The 16,316-nt window shown below is 40.6% G+C and overlaps 1 protein-coding gene across 2 annotated transcripts; it reads left to right on the plus strand.

The window, feature by feature from the left end:
- The first annotated feature begins 899 nt into the window (after positions 1 to 899).
- Positions 900 to 14,082, plus strand: IL10RB (interleukin 10 receptor subunit beta). 2 transcript variants are annotated; one of them, XM_065066666.1, is made up of 7 exons: positions 900 to 1,115; positions 3,463 to 3,586; positions 5,015 to 5,184; positions 7,322 to 7,488; positions 9,270 to 9,420; positions 10,931 to 11,088; positions 13,333 to 14,082. In XM_065066666.1, the coding sequence occupies exons 1-7, from the start codon at positions 1,067 to 1,069 to the stop codon at positions 13,543 to 13,545; spliced, it is 1,032 nt and encodes a 343-aa protein (XP_064922738.1). In that variant the 5' UTR covers positions 900 to 1,066; the 3' UTR covers positions 13,546 to 14,082. The 2 variants fall into 2 exon arrangements, with proteins under 2 accessions (XP_064922738.1, XP_005511441.2); XM_005511384.3 differs by lacking the exon at positions 900 to 1,115 and having other exon boundaries at positions 3,192 to 3,586; positions 13,333 to 13,792.
- Positions 14,083 to 16,316: the final 2,234 nt, after the last annotated feature.

Genomic DNA, 16,316 nt, shown 5'->3' on the forward strand with positions numbered 1-16,316 from the left:
TAAGGTGCTGGAATATATATTGTTGCTGTATTACTATTAGGAACTAAGTAGGTGTAAGTACCTGACAGCTTGGATCTTGACAAGTTAATTATTAGCAGATCTATGCATCTGTAGAGTTAGTGATGAAACTTCTGCTGATGCTGACCCAGTAACACTCTGCTGTTCCCCTGTGGCAAGAGCCAGGGGAATTGCTTACATGTAAGTGAAGGCTGTGGGACTTTGCTCATCCCAGGGAAGGCCAAACCTGCCTTGTAGCCTCATTTAATAACAGGATGTGATACAAACAAAGGTATTGAACTCCCAGAAAGAGTGGCAAAAGTAACAGCTTGAGAGAGAACCCTTTTACTCTGTAAATAATAAAACTGCTTCCCGTTCCTCCCCCTTTTTTCCCCCTAAAGTTTCTACTGGTTTTGGTCAGGGATGCCCAATCTTCTGATAGTAGCATTGGCATCTTTGCTGCAGGGCAGATCCTGAAGTCAGAAGATGAACTTTTCCTCAGGTAACATTGTCTGCGGTGGAGTTGCACTCAAGATCACATTTGACACTATGCATTATGTGATGTTTATGCATTATTTGTTTATGCTCTTTATGCTGAACTCCCATCTCCTGTCTTCCCAGCTGGCAGGCTGTATGCTGAAACCACATTCTAGAGATTATGGGTATCCAAGCAGCAAGGCATCACTAAGATATTTCATAACACAGCACCGATGACCAGCTTTCAAAACCTGCGGGAGGGTTCGGGTGCTGGCTACCCTCTTTCTGAAAAGGGGAACACAGCCCCGGCGAACAGGGCAGGCTGTGGAGAAGTTAGGGTGAGCCGACCGCAGCACGGTTGATGTCCCAACCTGCGGTCGTCCCCCTCGGCGGAGGGTGAAGTCCTGCAGGCGGGGGCGACCACAGTGCCCGCACGGCGCCGCCTCCCTCCCCGCTCCGCCCCACCCCGCCGCGGCAATGCGGAAGAGTTTCGGGGCGGCCCCGCTCCGCCGCCTGCGAGAGCAGCGCCCGGTGCCATGGCGCGGCGGCGCCGGCACCTGCGCTGCTGAGAGAGGCCCGCACCGGAGCCGCCATGGCCGCCGCCCTCCGCTGCGCCCTCTGCAGCTGCCTCCTGCTCTGCGGTGAGTCGGCCCCGGGGCTGGCGGGGGAGCCCGGCCCGTCTGGGCGAGGGATCGTCCTCCCAATCCCCGCCTCGTCGCGGGTGGGGGGTGGGCGTTGGGAGCAAGGGTCGCTAGAGCCGGCCGGCTTTGTTCTCCAGGGCCGCGCTGCCCCGCGGGCGCCGCTGTTGGGGTCGCAAGGAGCTGGCGGCCGGCGGCGGCCCTGCGGGGGGCGCCGCTGCCGTGACGAGCCGAGCGGCACCGACAGCCAGCGGGCAGCCGGCCGGGTGTCATCCGCCGCGCCCCGAGGAGAGCGGGCAAAGGCCGGCGGCCGCCCGCCCGTCGCAGGAGGGCTTGGCTGGGGGCGCGGAGGGGTGCCCGGGCGCCGGCAGGATGCTCCGCTGGCGGGGCCCAGCTCCCGCTGCCCGCGGGCTTTTCTTTCCCCTTAGGCAGCATCTGTGCCGAGAAACGAGCTTTCCTTTTCAGTTTTGGACACTTGTGTAAGTCCCGCTGATGAAACGTGCGAGTGGGAGGAAGACCACACTTTTCCAGGCATCGTGACTGTGAGCTGTGGGAGTGCGTGTATAGCTGTGCCCGCAAAGCCCGGCACTGACTGCCCTTCTCTAGCAGAGCTCCTACTGCTTCAGGCAGGGCAGGGGCGCCGGGAGAGCCCCCACCACGGCTGCCTAAACTGGCCCGGGCCATGCCTTTCCCAGAACAGACTGTATCCAGGACAGTGATGTGAACTGTGTGAAAACCATTCATTGACAAAGTACAAAACCACAGAAGTATTTTCTCATCTCTTTAGGTCTGCAGTGCTGAATAGAAAACTTTACCTGGAGAATTTTATCAAGTAGAAAGCACTGTAAGGGAAGCGACCCTTCATCGTGCTTTTTACTGGGAATTTACAAGCCTACCTTAAACCTTTGCAGGGAGTTTCTGCAAAGCACAGGCAGCGCCCTAGAGAGGGTCCTTTGTAGTGAGGACAGTGTTGTGCGGGAGAGGAGAAACCAGATGCCCTGTACTAGCCAGATTTGTTTCCAGCTGTGTTGTTCAGGTTGAGTCTTTGAAGCCTGTTACCTGCACCCATTTTCCTCAGCGTTCTGCATACCTGGGATTTTGCAGGTAGGAGAAGGTGTGAGAGCAGGAGGCCAGAGGTGCTTCTGAAGGGGCACAGCATGTGCACAGGCAGAGGTCTCTGAAGGCGAGTGCCCAGGGTGGGTACTGGTGAGGACACGTATGCACAGGGACAGCATCCCTCAAGGACGCCTGGTTGCCAGGGAGCACCCAACTTCTGCTTTCATGAAGTGCATTTGAGTGGATTTGTTGGGTGTGAGGGCAACATTGTAGGAATTGAGTCAGTGAAATAGTTTTTATTTAAGCAGGGTTTAGATTTTAAACTCTTTTCCGCTAAAGGTGGATAACTGACACATTCATTTAATGTATTTATGCATCAATTATAGACATAAAAAATAGGTTGCTTACCTTAGAACTTATTAATTAGGTTTTATCCTGTGACATTTAAGCACCAGTCTGATCTGACAGGTTTTGTTTGTGTTGATCATTTGTGTTGCAATAATGGGCCAAAATCTTTTCTATTTTACTTTCAGTGGCAACAATTGTTTTAAAATAGTTCAATCTTAATAGTAATGGTCTATTCATCGATACTACTTTAAGGTTCCCTTTATTTAGTTTCAATAAAGTGAAAGAATTGTGGTTTTGTCACTTGTGAAGAGTGCCAGTTACAGATACGTTTATGGTATATTTAATAGCTCTCTTGCCTTTGAAGGTATCTCTGTTTTTCAGATGGTGGCTTAATAACATAATGCGTAAAGCATTTTAAATGGCAATGCTAATCCATGCAGTGATGATATAACCATGCTTATGGTGGATTTTTTTTTTTATTATTTCAGTCTTATACTGAGGTCTATGCAGAAAGACTGTTCATGTTCCTCTTCAGAAAATAAACCAAAACCACACACCACAAATTAATCCACACAGCCATGTTATTTCCATAGTACTACCGGAGCACTACTTCAAAAAATTGATTTTGACAATCTCAGTGAAAGTTCATGCATGTGGCTTGATGGGCCTGGAGTCTTAGGCAGTAACAAATCAGTCATGCATAATAAATTATGTTATCAGAAAGACTGTACTTACTGGAAATTATTGATGCTGGCTAATTTGGTTTTGTTGCGTAAGCTCAGAAGGAATGATAGACATCAGGATTTAAATTAATTACATTAAAGTCTGTTTTTTTAGGAAGTGCCCAAGGCAAAGAAGAGAAAGAAAGCTGTATTTAAGTTTTGGATGACTGAGAAGTTGCTGGAGGAACACATACTAAAATGTTTGGTTTTGATTGCTTCCACAGTATCTGGAATAGTGCCGAAACCTAAAAACGCAAGAATTATTTCACTTAATCTTCATAGCATTTTACAGTGGGATGCACCTAAATTTCACGGAGGAAATATAAGTTACACTGTCCGATCTAAGAGGTAAGTCTGGGGGAGTTGTGTTTTCTTTAATTTATGTTTTACAGTGTGTTTGTGATTTGTTTCCTTTTTTATAGGAAGATCAGTAGCTGTCCTTTTCTTTTAGTTTGTGAGAGGCTTATCTTTTGAGCTTAATAACAGAGCAGAGGCATTTTCTACACATTTCACACTCAAGGCAGCTTTGTACGTACTTATTTTGGTACCAGAAACACATTTTGATGTTGGCTGTTATTAGCTGTGTGTGTGTTTTTTCTCTGTCATGTAGCTGCTACCTGTGATTCAAGAGGCTTAGTCCTGCTGAGAATTAGGACCTTATCTTTCAAACTTTCAAACGTTCCTGTGTAGCCTCATCTGGGTGTTCCTGCTCTGGCAGGGGGATTGGACTAGATGATCTGTTGAGGTCCTTTCCAATCCCTAACATTCTGTGATTCTGTGAAACTCCAGCAGCGTTCTGTGCTCTACCACCAATGCAGCCAGCTGCCCTGCACCCTTAGTGGAAATGCTCGATGAACGGCAGGCTGGTGGCTCATCCGTCCACTGCCTTAAACTTAAGACACATTTTCTGAGGTCTCTTGTTGTCATTTTTGTGGGTTGATTCAGCTTTTGTTTGGTTTTGTCACTGTGTCCTTCCAAGCTGGTCTTTCCCATCTGGAAAATGGTCTGTGCGGCTGTATGGACGAATGCAGCCGCATCCCCGGCCCAGTGATGGGCTCCCTGCCTGCTCCTCCGTGCTGGGTGATGAAACCATGTGTTTGACCAGAGGTCTTGTGTTCCTGCTGAAGGATGAATTATTTGTGCAAGGCAGGACAGGATGTGAAGCGGAGATGATGGCACCCACAGACAGGGGCCTGCTGAAGAGAAATCCCTAAACTGAGGGTACAGGCCGTCTACAAAATTATTTTTTCTGGGTTCTGGTAGCAATTAGCTGTTGATCACAATGTTCCTAGGTGGGCTTCTGGTGCAAAACAGGAAGAATATAACTTATTATACAGTTTCCTGTCAGTTCTCAGGCTTGATTTTCTCTGAGTATGTGCATCTATCCTTATATGCATATCTTAAAGACAGTTCTGAACAAAGTCCAAGTTAGACAGCAAAGCCGTGCATAGTGATATTGTCTTAATACTTGCGGACTTGTTTGATAACTACTGACTGTTGAATCAAGTTTTGTAAACGCTGTCAAGGAAAGGGCATCTACTTAGTGAATCATAATTTTAACCTCTGACTTTATCACAGATTTATGGATGCATATAAAATGCTTAATATGCGTGTACATACTTGTAATGAAGTATCTTATACACTGGATTTAATTTTTCTTGTTCATGAGTCATAATTGCTTGTATTAACAAGAAGTGCCACTTTTCCAGTTAACTGAGAGACATTTAGTGAGTTATAATTCACCCATCATACACATTTTGTTTATCTTCCATACAGCATCAATTTCCCTGGAAACACATACGAAAATGTGAGCACGAACTTGAGACTCACAGAGTGTGATATCTCTTCTCTGTCTGCATATGGAGACTACATTTTACAGGTCAGAGCAGAGTCAGAAGATAAATATTCAGACTGGGTGACCATCCGATTTAAGCCGATGGATGACAGTAAGCCTTTTTCTACTCTTCCACAAAAAATCTTGTCTGTTATTCATGCACATTTACAATTTGGCTCCATGAAAAGAGCTATAGCATGCAGATAATTTTAAAATTTAATTACGTTGAGCTATAAAATCTTAGTTGTAACACTTGCATTTTTCAAAGGCAGAAGTTGCTGTCAGAAAGCATAGTAGGTCCACTATTATAGTAGATGTTAGTATTGGTGCTTGAAACATCTTTTGAGGAGATTTTTTTTTTAATGTATATTTTTCCTTTAAAATAAGGCTTCAATTATATTTTTTACTAGGGAGAGCTTTTCTTCAAGGCTTCAGACTTCCTGTATATCTAAATAATTTCAATTACTTTCTTGTTCATTGCTGTGTCAGGCAAAAAGCTTTCTTTTTTTGTTTGTTTGGGGCCTTTTAGTTAAAAAAACTAAATCACAGCGAAGGATTAATTTTTAGTCAAGAAATCTTCATTGCACAGTATTTCCATTCTCTTAGTGAAGCTTTATAGTCTTTTGAGAGACACAGTTTAGACATTGCCTTGCATTATAATGCACAGCAATGATGTTAATCACATTGCTGGCAGCTTGAGCTTGGGAATGAGAGCGTGGGTTTTGCCAATGAGCATCCTTTGTTTTGTACATTCGTATGCTTCTCATAAGCAAAAATGAAATTATTTTAGATTATGTAGTTAATGTTACCTAAGGCTTTTTTTCTCCTCACAGCCTTGTTCTTTAAAATGCTTTTATTGATTGTCTCTCTCCAAAAGCATAATGTTGATAATCATTTAATCCACCTAGAACAGAAGTGCTGAAACATAGCACAGAAACAAAAAACCAAACCAACATTGCAGGTATGAATTACGGCCTAAAGGAAGCGTAATACAAAAAGTATGGGTGGATTTTCAGAGCAGAGAGCAAACATGTAAATCATTAACATAGTTGTAGTTTGACATGTACTTGAAAGAATGTGTGGCCTTTAGAGCAGGCTTAGCCGTGAAAAGGCAGCTTATTCCTGAACCAGGAAAATCTGGATGTAAAACTACCTGGAAAGAGAGACCTGGGAAAACTGTCCAAATCTCTGAGGAGGACATGAGGACTTTTAATGTCATAGCTGATCTGAGCATCATAATAAGAATATCTGATATTCCTTTCTGTGTTGTTATTTCTGCTAGTGCTTTTGTAAGAAATTCCACACTGTATTGTAGGAATAGCCTAAGAAAACTGAGTAACCAAGACCTTCCTAAAGAAAAAAGACTTTCCCAAAGAAACGTTAATTTTTCACAAGTTCAACAACATATTCATAGCATTACATGAATGAATGGTCCAGCAAGGGATTTTTGTTTGTTTGGGGTTTTGTTTGGTTTGGTTTTGTTTTTTTTTTTTAGTTAAAGAAACACCTGTTTCTAGAGGAATGCCAAATTTTCTGTATATTGAGCTCCTCCTTTCTAGACACTTGATAGTGTGGCTGTAGCCAGGCAGAACTTTAGTAGAGGCAGCCAAGGAAGAGTTGTTTGTTGGAATTAGAGGAGACTTTAATGGAGAGCTCATTGCAGACACAATGTATTATAGTTAATAACTGAGCTACTTATGAATTAATTTAGGTGGTGGCACAAAAACATTAAAAGCACAAGCCTTTTTCAAAATATAAGAATATAATATTCAGTCTAAGGAGCTCAATGTTTAAGACATGCAGGAATAATTCAAATGTTTCAGTTCTTCAAAACAATCACAATGAAAGAAACATTAAACCCCTTCACTAGAGGGTCTCCTCAGAAAAGACAGATGTTGTAACGGCTCGGCCCAGAAAGAGAAGTAAGTAATAAGCTATAGAAGTAGTCCTTCCTCTCCCAGGAGTCACCACAGCTGGCAAAAGAGAACTGAGTTTCCCATACATTTATTGTATGGGAAATGTCATCTACAAAAATATCTGTTATGTAACTGCAAAAATAAATCCCTTTCAAGACCAGGTCCCTAAGGAAAGGATTTATTTATGCCTGACTCTTGAAAGGAAATTACTTTCTTCTAACAGATAAAATTATTTAAAGCATGAATTGTCATAGGTTGTGGAAAAAAGTCAAATTGAAAACAATGTGAAACTGAATTCCATTCTTTCTTCTTTTCCACCATTCCAATATGTAGCAGTGATTGGGCCACCTGATGTAAAAGTGAAATCTGAGTCTGGGTCCCTGCATGTGGATTTCATAGGCCCTTTTGCTGAATATGAACATGACAAGTGGCCTATAAAGCAATATTACGGCTCATGGAATTACAGAATACTGTACTGGAAGAAAGGCAGCAATACAGAGGTAACTTCTATTTCCTGCATGTTGTGACTCCGTGATTTTGATGTATGCTTTTCTTTATAAATTACCAGACTGATTTCTGAAAGCTAGCAGTACTGAAGTAAAAATGTTTCTCTACTAATTACAGTGTAGTAAAGTCTAGTCACTACAGCTGGTATTCAAAGCAAATAGCAGAGAGCTGTGTAGTTAAACAGTAGCATGGCTATAGTTTGCTCTTTCCATTATTAGAAATAACTGCTACATTATGAGAGTTTGTGCCCTCAGTTTAGTGGAGATTCATTTGCAATGCAGTCTGCCCCACCAAGTCTCTATTTCACACATAGAAGCAAGGGTAAACTTAGAAGCTGTAACATCATCAGTATCTGTGATGATGGCAATAAGTTGACTTAGGTTCAAATCTTATGTAATTCGAGTATTTGTGCTCTTCATGGGACTCTGGGCTTTGAATAGCATCATGGCTGGGGCCTTATATTAACTGTGGTCACCTTAATCTCTTCAATTTCTGTCAGTTGTAATTAGGTTTCTTCTTCTTACGGACAGCCTCTTCCACAGACTGTTACTCAGCTCAAAAGACTTCTCCATACAAAATGCATGAAGAAAGATTGTAAATAATATATTAATTATAGGGTCATGAGTTCTATTACAGGAAAAAAGGAAGCCCTTTACTGGAAGATATTAGTCACAGTATAATTAGTGCTGGTGAGGGATCTGGAGCACAAGTCTGATGAGGAGCAGCTGAGGGAACTGGGGCTGTTCAGCCTGGAGAAAAGGAGGCTGAGGGGAGACCTTATTGCTGTCTCCAACTATCTGAAAGGAGATTGTAGCATGGAGGGTGTTGGTCTCTTCTCCCTAGTAACAAGTGATAAGATGAGAGCAAATGGCCTCAAGTTGCACCAGGGAAGGTTCAGATTGCATATTAGGAAATATTTGTTCCCAGAAAGGGTTGTCAGGCACTGGAAGAGGCTGCCCAGGGAAGCGGTGGAGTCACCATCCTTGGAGATGTTTAAAAGATGTATAGATGAGGTTCTTAGGAACATGGCATAGTGGTGGACTTGGCAGTGTTAGGTTAAAGGCGTGACTTGATGGTCTTAAAGGTCTTTTCCAATCAAAACAATTCTATGATTCTGCAAAAGGCATAGACTGTGTAACTTCATAGGTTGGTTTTTTTGAAGTGAATGCTTGCTCAAAATGTTGAAACCTAGCTACAGGAGGAATCTGTTACTACGTAATGGGGCATGTTGTAGGGATTCTTGTACTCTGCAGAGACTGTATAGTTACAGGAACATAACCAATATATGCCTCTAAACAGCAAGTTGCATCTGCTGTCGATCGCCTAATAGCTTCCACCAGCCTTTTTCTTTCTGTCTTCTTCTTTCTTTTACCTAGATCATCCACTCTACTTGCTCCATCTCAAATTAAATTATGTTTGTTTGTGACAGCACTCCTAATTGGTCTCATTTGGTTAGACAATCGTTTCTCTCTGCAAGCAGATCTCACTTATCACATCTCTGTAGGCCTCTTTAGCCTAAAACTTCATTAATGCTGCTAGAAGCATCCAGAAAGTCAGTAGTGTGAGTGGTATCACACTAACCACAGGTGAAATCAATGTAGAGTTATTAGTTATGTGATGTAGGCACAGCATTTCATTCAGCCTTTAAAAGCCTTATTCATATTGCAGCTACAACTGCTCAGATTTGTCCTACTAAGATTAATTTTACTTACTTTGCTACTCCATTCACTGGACTTGTGCTTTTCAAATTTTTTATATTCTTTTCTGTTAATAGGTAGCTCACGTAGATACTAAACATAATTCTGAAATATTATCTCAGTTGGAGCCATGGACGGTATATTGTATTCAAGTGCAAGCAGTTATCCCTGAGTGGAACAAAACAGGAGAACTGAGCGGAGAGCTTTGCGAGCAGACAACCCACAATGGTAATACCTGGTGCATCACAATGGGACACGTGCTGTAGGGATCTAGGAAGTGTGCAAAGCCATTCAAAATGAAAATCAGTGTAATGTGTAAACCTTCCGAAAATTGGTGTGTTTGTTACTTAAGTATTGTTTGGTGGTTAATACATGCACAACTTTGGAGCAGAGGAGACGGAAATAAAGTGAAAACTACAAGCAGTAGATCACCAATGGCATGCTGCTTTACTTTGCTGCAGAGGCCTGAAAATTGGAGTCAAATGGAGCATAGGCTCTTCACTGATCACACTGTGTGCCTGAATGTCTTTTACCATTAACTGTATTCAGTATCCTGTGAAAGCCTGTGTTCTGTATATCTCAGGGAGTGGAACTGGAGCCTCTGTTGCAGTCTCCTTCATCTGTGGTGATATTGCCAGGGTCTGTCATGAGGCAAGGCCATAATGCTCTTTCTCTGTGACACACAGCAGTTAGTAATCAATAATAGAAACAATTATTTTGTCTCAGTGCTTTCCTTTTCATTTTGAAGGCAGTTAAGTACTAAAAGCACTTTTATTTCTGCCCATGCCACCCTAGCTGCTGTCTGCGGAGTCCAGCAATAACCACCACATCACCTGACCCTGTTATCTTAGCAGCGAGCTTTATGTCCCTAGTTAAAAGAAAGGATGGAGTCCTGCATACTGTCTGTTTCACAGACATAACATCTATTTTGAGACACTTACACTCTCGGATATCTTGTGGAAAACCAGAGACACAAGCAGATGAGGAAGCTATTCTATCTGGAGGAAGCTAGTGGGCTAACCTCTTTTTTTAAAATATTTCCTCAGGTTTCCCACATATATTATCTGCATGCGCTGCAGTTGAATTGCAGATGGGTTTTGATGGCGATGTTGCTCGTTAGTTCATGGCTAGAATAGTGCTTAGCAAGTTTAGGTTGGTTTAAAACATTTATACAGTGATGTATGGATACATCTTAATTCCCATTGCCTGTTGTGAGGTCCCTGTGCATGACATATTTTTTAAAAGGCTGAGTAGTTTAGAATTCTAGAATTTAGAAATTTACTTCTTTACCCTACTGTTTTTATTTTGCTGCCATTTTTATAGATTTCTTTAAGAAAAAAATCGAAGCCTATACTCTGGTAATGTTATGCGTCAACTGCTACATTTATGAAGAGTGTACAACAGCTTTTTACATGATGTCACCTTGTGGATAGTTCTGTTGGTCTTTTTTCCTTTAATCATTTGCCTGGTATTGTGTGTAGAATCACCAGTATGTGTAACTGTCAGTGTCTAAATGTGATGGTTTGTAAGCTTACTGTATTGAGAACTTCCTCAGCTTATTCAGACTAAAAATTTGAGAGATAAGAGGTATTTTGCATCTGGAAACAAATACTCATGTTTGCAGTTAAAGTAGTTTGTTGGACTTCTTAATTCCATAGAGAAAGTGATAACTTGAAAATAATATTTTCAGAAATCAATAATAACAGCCTTAATTTATTCTTTTTCTTGTCTCTTGCAGGTGTAACTCCTGTGTGGATAATTGTGACTGTTCTTATAGGATCGATGTTGGTCGTTGCAATATCTGTTCCTGTTTGTTTCTTTTCCTTTTTTTATCTGTATCGACTCATCAAACATGTTTTCTGCCCTTCATATACCTTCCCTCAACACTTGAAAGAGGTTTGTTTTCTACCTAACACAATTAAAATCAGGCTTTTCAGCAGAACCGCTTGCCTTTCAAAGCCTCTCTGTGCCAAAACCTTTAGAGCTTCTTTTATTTTGCCTTATTTCATTAGCACCTGACTGTTAGCCATCTGTAAAGTGCAGACGATTCTGAGGAGGTTTTAGACTACAAGGAGCAATGCTGATTATCTGTTGTTATATAGTTGTTGTGTATGGTAAAACTTGCTCTTCTGCCAGACATAAAAAGCCATTCAAATAAGCGTAAATGGTGAAGTCATGAACTTTGGAAAAAGCTGACAAAAGAAGGTACTTTTCAGCGTGAGAAAGGTAGAGGAAGTTAGTTAATTTACTATTTAATTTCTGGCATCATAAAGTCATAAATTTTGCGTGAATGTTACCTCAGTTTCTTATGAAGTTCTGTGATGCTGCATAGACATAAGTGAGAAGCAGTGAAATTAGACTTCCTTTTGTAGAGTACTAAGGTATAATTAACTCTAAAATACTGTCCTTTTGAACTATTCTGCACAGAATGGTCCAAAATATTTAAAAGCTGAAAAATTAAAAAACTTGGCACAGACTTATATTGCTAAAGCAACTGCATAATTTGTCATATGAAGCTTTTTGTGGCTTAGAAACAGGATGTTTTCTTTCATTTTAAAGTGAGAGAATAACAGGTGTTAACCTTCAGTTCCTCTTTCGAGATAGCAAGCAACTGAGATATGTTTCCTCTGTCTCATTTTTGACTTAAAATTGCACATTTGTTCTCCTGAAACAAAGTTCTTTTGCAAATAGAATAATGAGTTTTAACTTAAAGAAAGAATGTGGTGAAGTCTGAAAATTCCAGATGAAGTGAGAGCAATGAACATTAGCCATTCCTGTTGGGGAATACCACTGACTCGCTTACCCACACAGCAATATAAAAAGGCTGTATCAGAATCTCCTCCAAGAAAAAGGCTATGCAGAGCATTATGTACACTGACATTAGCAGCTTCTACTCTTCTGAGTTTCCTGCAGTTTCTCTGGGTCTTTCATTTTGACTCACGTAGAGTTCAGCAGACTTTGAAGCTGACCTGGCCATCACCTTGTGCTTTTAGTTTTGCACACACTCAGCACACAGTAGTTTGCTGAACCTGGAGCTGAGCTCTTGGGAAGGTAACATTGCTCTGATCAATACAGGGTATGGTGAAATTTCATTTTGTTCACAGGTTTCTCACAAGAATAGGGGAGAATTTTCATTTTGTGCTAGTGGGGTATAGTGGTTAATCACAGGAATCAAAGGTCAGTTGTGCTTCCCTAAAATTGCATTTATAAAAGACAGTGGTTTCACAACATGAACATTTGAAATTGCACAATACTGACACTTTGCTAGAAAAAAAAAGTCTAACAGTAGTAATATTAGTTTTTATTTTTGTAATTACAGTGAACAGGACTCCTGATGGAGCAGCTTGTTTCTTAGCTAAAATACACTAAACTAATAGACAATGATCAAGTCACAAGAAAAAAATGTAATTGTACTTCTCCAGCCACTGCCAGTAAAATGAGCTGCCACTTCAGCTGCCAAAATAAGTGGCTGACATGTTATTACTGTGTTGAGTAGGTGTGCTGTTCTTGTGTTGACATTCAAAACACAGTCATGACATCCTGCAAAGTCTGTGTTGGTTCTTGAGGCTGGTTCCGTCTTATCAATAGAACAGAGAGTGGGAGGAAGTTGTGATATTTCAGCACTAAAATTAAGTGATCTTTTTCACTCAACTGCATAGCCTCACAAATCTCCCTCCCTCCCTTCACTTGACTAAACAGTTATGGTTTATGTTGACATTTAAAGCCTTGCTATCTGATGTCTGAGCAGACAGCTCTCTGAGATGGCAGGAACGATTCACATCTTCTGCAGCTCTTTGACAAATCTCTCTGCGAGCTCCTTTACCTGCAGTCAAGTCACCATTTTAGTTTTTCCTTCCAAACAAAACCTAGGTGTTTTATATTTTTAAAGAAAGTTTATATTTCAAACAAGTCACTAACCCCTGGGCTATCTTCTTGCAAATAAGGGCAGGTCTGATTCGCTTCCAAGCCTAGCACAGGATGTTAAAGCAAGCAGAGAGGTTGTTACATTGTCAGCACTCTGTGACTTCTAAGCGTTAAGAAAGCTAACTGATGTGTGGAACACAGTATAAAACATATTTCTAAGCAAACAGGATGGTATGGCTGGTGCGGCCTAATTCTCATTTCCTCTTTCCGTCACAGTTTTTGAGCAAGCCTCCCAGTGGCTCGCAGTTTTTTCCTCCACTCCCACAAGAAGAGCATCTTTCTTATGACAAGCTAACTGTCATTTCAGAAGAATGCAAAAATCAAAGTGATGAGACAGGGGATGAGGCCAGCAAGACAACAGAGCACCTCCAGGACTCTGAACAAGAAGATTCTGATTCAAGCATAGTACCAGCTTCATCAAAAGCCTAAATGCACTCCTCATACTTCACTTGGCACTAAAGCAAATGGACTCTTATCTTCTTATGGCTGCTTTCTTAAGATGGAAAAAAATCGTATTGAACATGTGTGCACAGACTTTTGACAGAATCATGTTATTTTTTTAAAGTACAAGAAACTTGACTGTAAAGGAGGAATTAAATTATGCATAATTTTTGCCACTTTTTGTAGTGGCTCACTGTTGTAGCAATACCTAGGACTGTATTATGACATAAATTTAAAAAGCAAATATCATATATATAATACTAGTTAATTTAACTTTGGTGAACTATTTATTGCAAAATCTAATCAAAATGGAATATTGTATAAGGTTTGTAAAAGAAAATTATATTTTGTAAAAAAAGACACGATTTGATGTATTTTTTTTTTTAATGAGAAATTGTATTTCTGAAGGATATATCCCTAGTGGCATAATCTTTCTATTGAATGGGTTTTTTTTATCTGATACAAAATTGCAAAGCTATTGTGATGGGATGAATTTGGTATGAATAAACCAAACATAAATATCCAGTGTGCTTTGCATTGCACGGTGTTACTTATACCTCATCGCTAAGGATAATGAGAACATATTGGTGCACTGCCAGATAGCCCTCTGCATTCAGGTATTGCGCAGTCCCCTCAGCCTCTGCCCTGCCGTTTTTATCACAAGTTAAATTTTGCCTACCTCATCCAGAGTCCGCTGAAGTCTGTGGAAAATTTCACAGCTCAAGTGGGAGTTAAAAGGGAGGTTCATTTTATCTACTGACACATATTCTTAATTTAAAAAAGTAAATCCGAGTTGATGTGACTCCCTTGCTACGTAATACAATCTCACTGGCATAGACCTCTTCATGCATATGAAGGTTGTGTCCACATCAACATTGGGCATAAAGTGTGACCTTTGCACTGTGCGCTAATTTTGTGAGTGACACAATTTTTTGTGTATTATTACACCAAAATGAGAATGAAAAATTAAACTCTGCCAGAAAAAGCTAACTTGCCGTGAGTAAAGCTGTGTGTAGATCATATGTTGATGTTGGAATTGCAACATTTTTGGCTGTGTTTTTGATGTTTGTTAATCAACTTGTAAATTTTCACTTCTTGGGAACTGTTAGAGGCAGAAAACATAAGGAGAACAGGCATTGATTCCCAGCTATGTGTAAGCTGCACACATTTTTTCTGCGCTTTTTAATTTTCATCATGTTTTCTTTGCTATTCAGATTTATTGTAGTTCATATGCCTAAAATGAAATTAAACTAAGTGTAGTTTATTGCAAAGTCAGGAATGCTATAATGTAAGTTTACCTGAGCTAGCTGGGAAACACCATACTTCTACAGCTGCTGTAGCTCTCGCTTTTTGCGGAATGTAAAATAACATAGTACTTTGTTGTGGGGTTTTGTTTTATTCTTGACTTAAAAACTGTTTCTTTTTTAGTTTTTCAGTATTGTTTTTGAACTGACGATTTCATAGATTCTTCAGATTCTCTCTGATAAAATTTTAAGGATCACGTCTGCAATCAAAAATAGTGACAAAGATACAAACCAATCTAAAAATATCATACAATGTAATATTTACTTCTGGAAGTATGGGATACTTTTTAATCACTTCACTTTGGGGTCTTATTTTATATAATAGTGACAAAATGACAAGAATAAGTTGATGCGTTTTTGTGCTTTTGTGAGAATACCACAAGGTGAAAAATTAGTCAATTTTACAGTGGTCATTAAGTGAGAGAAATATATTTCTTCTGTGGTTCTGTGTTGCATGTTGCATATTGCATTCTGTGATTGCTAATGGGCTGTAGATACGGTGCTTAGGGACATGGTTTAGTGGTGGACTTGGCAGTCCTAGTTAATGGTTGTACTTGATGATCTTAAAGGCCTTTTCCAACCTAAACAATTCTATGTTTTGGTTTAATGTGGAATATGGAAAAAATGAGGAAGCGTTTTCATTTTTTTCCAAGGCATTTTATTTCACTGGTGCCTTTTTTCACCTCTCACCAAACCTGCTCTGGGAATACTGATCCTTTTGAAGGCGAATGTCCTGTGTCTGATATGCATCTCCACTGTAAAAATTCAGCTCCCTGTGTGTTCCACATCCCTCCCTTCCACAGTAGCAGCTGCTTCTTCTGTACGTTCTCTTTTTTCTTTCTTTTTTTCTTTTTTTTTCTGTTTTTTGTTTAATGTGGCTTTCAGAAAGGTAAAACCACATAGTATAGCTCATATGACCAATGCATGTGCTAGTTGGCTGGCCAGGTCCTGTTAGAAGAGAAGAGGGTTGGGATTGCCCTGCCTTTTCCTCACTCATATAGTAGAGCTGCTACCATCTATCTGGCAGTTAGTCTTTATGGAAGAGCAGGAAGTTACTGTCTTATCAAATGTAGCTGAAATCAATCAGCTGGTTCAAAGGTTATGATGAGGGCATACATAAGGCAGTCCTGTGTGCTGTGCCACTTCATTACAGGTTCATTGTTAAGCCAAATTGAAGGAGAGAAAAAAAAAGCCATGGCCATTCAGAGACACAGTCTTTTTAGGTAAAAGCAGGAAGAATGTGTGCATGAACATCCTTTCTGAAATGCTGAGAAGTTGTCTTCCCCTGTCTAAAAAGAGGAAGCTTTTCCCTTCATGTCTTTGCCAATACCAATTGTTGGACTATCATATGAGAAGAAAGGGAAACACTGTTCTCAGAATAATGCTTCCTCTTTCAACACATCCAGGCTCATGGGGCAAGGAAGGATTTGTCCTGACCAGTTTGTTTGTTTGGCT

This window comes from Columba livia, chromosome 1, assembly GCF_036013475.1.
Source record: "Columba livia isolate bColLiv1 breed racing homer chromosome 1, bColLiv1.pat.W.v2, whole genome shotgun sequence".
NCBI lineage: Eukaryota > Metazoa > Chordata > Aves > Columbiformes > Columbidae > Columba > Columba livia.

Coding starts and splice junctions, on each gene's coding strand:
- IL10RB (XM_005511384.3), top strand. CDS start 3,402: ATGACTGAGAAGTTGCTGGAGGAACACATACTAAAATGTTTGGTTTTG. Junction 5,185..7,321: donor ATTTAAGCCGATGGATGACA/GTAAGCCTTTTT, acceptor TCCAATATGTAG/CAGTGATTGGGCCACCTGAT. Junction 11,089..13,332: donor TCCCTCAACACTTGAAAGAG/GTTTGTTTTCTA, acceptor TTTCCGTCACAG/TTTTTGAGCAAGCCTCCCAG.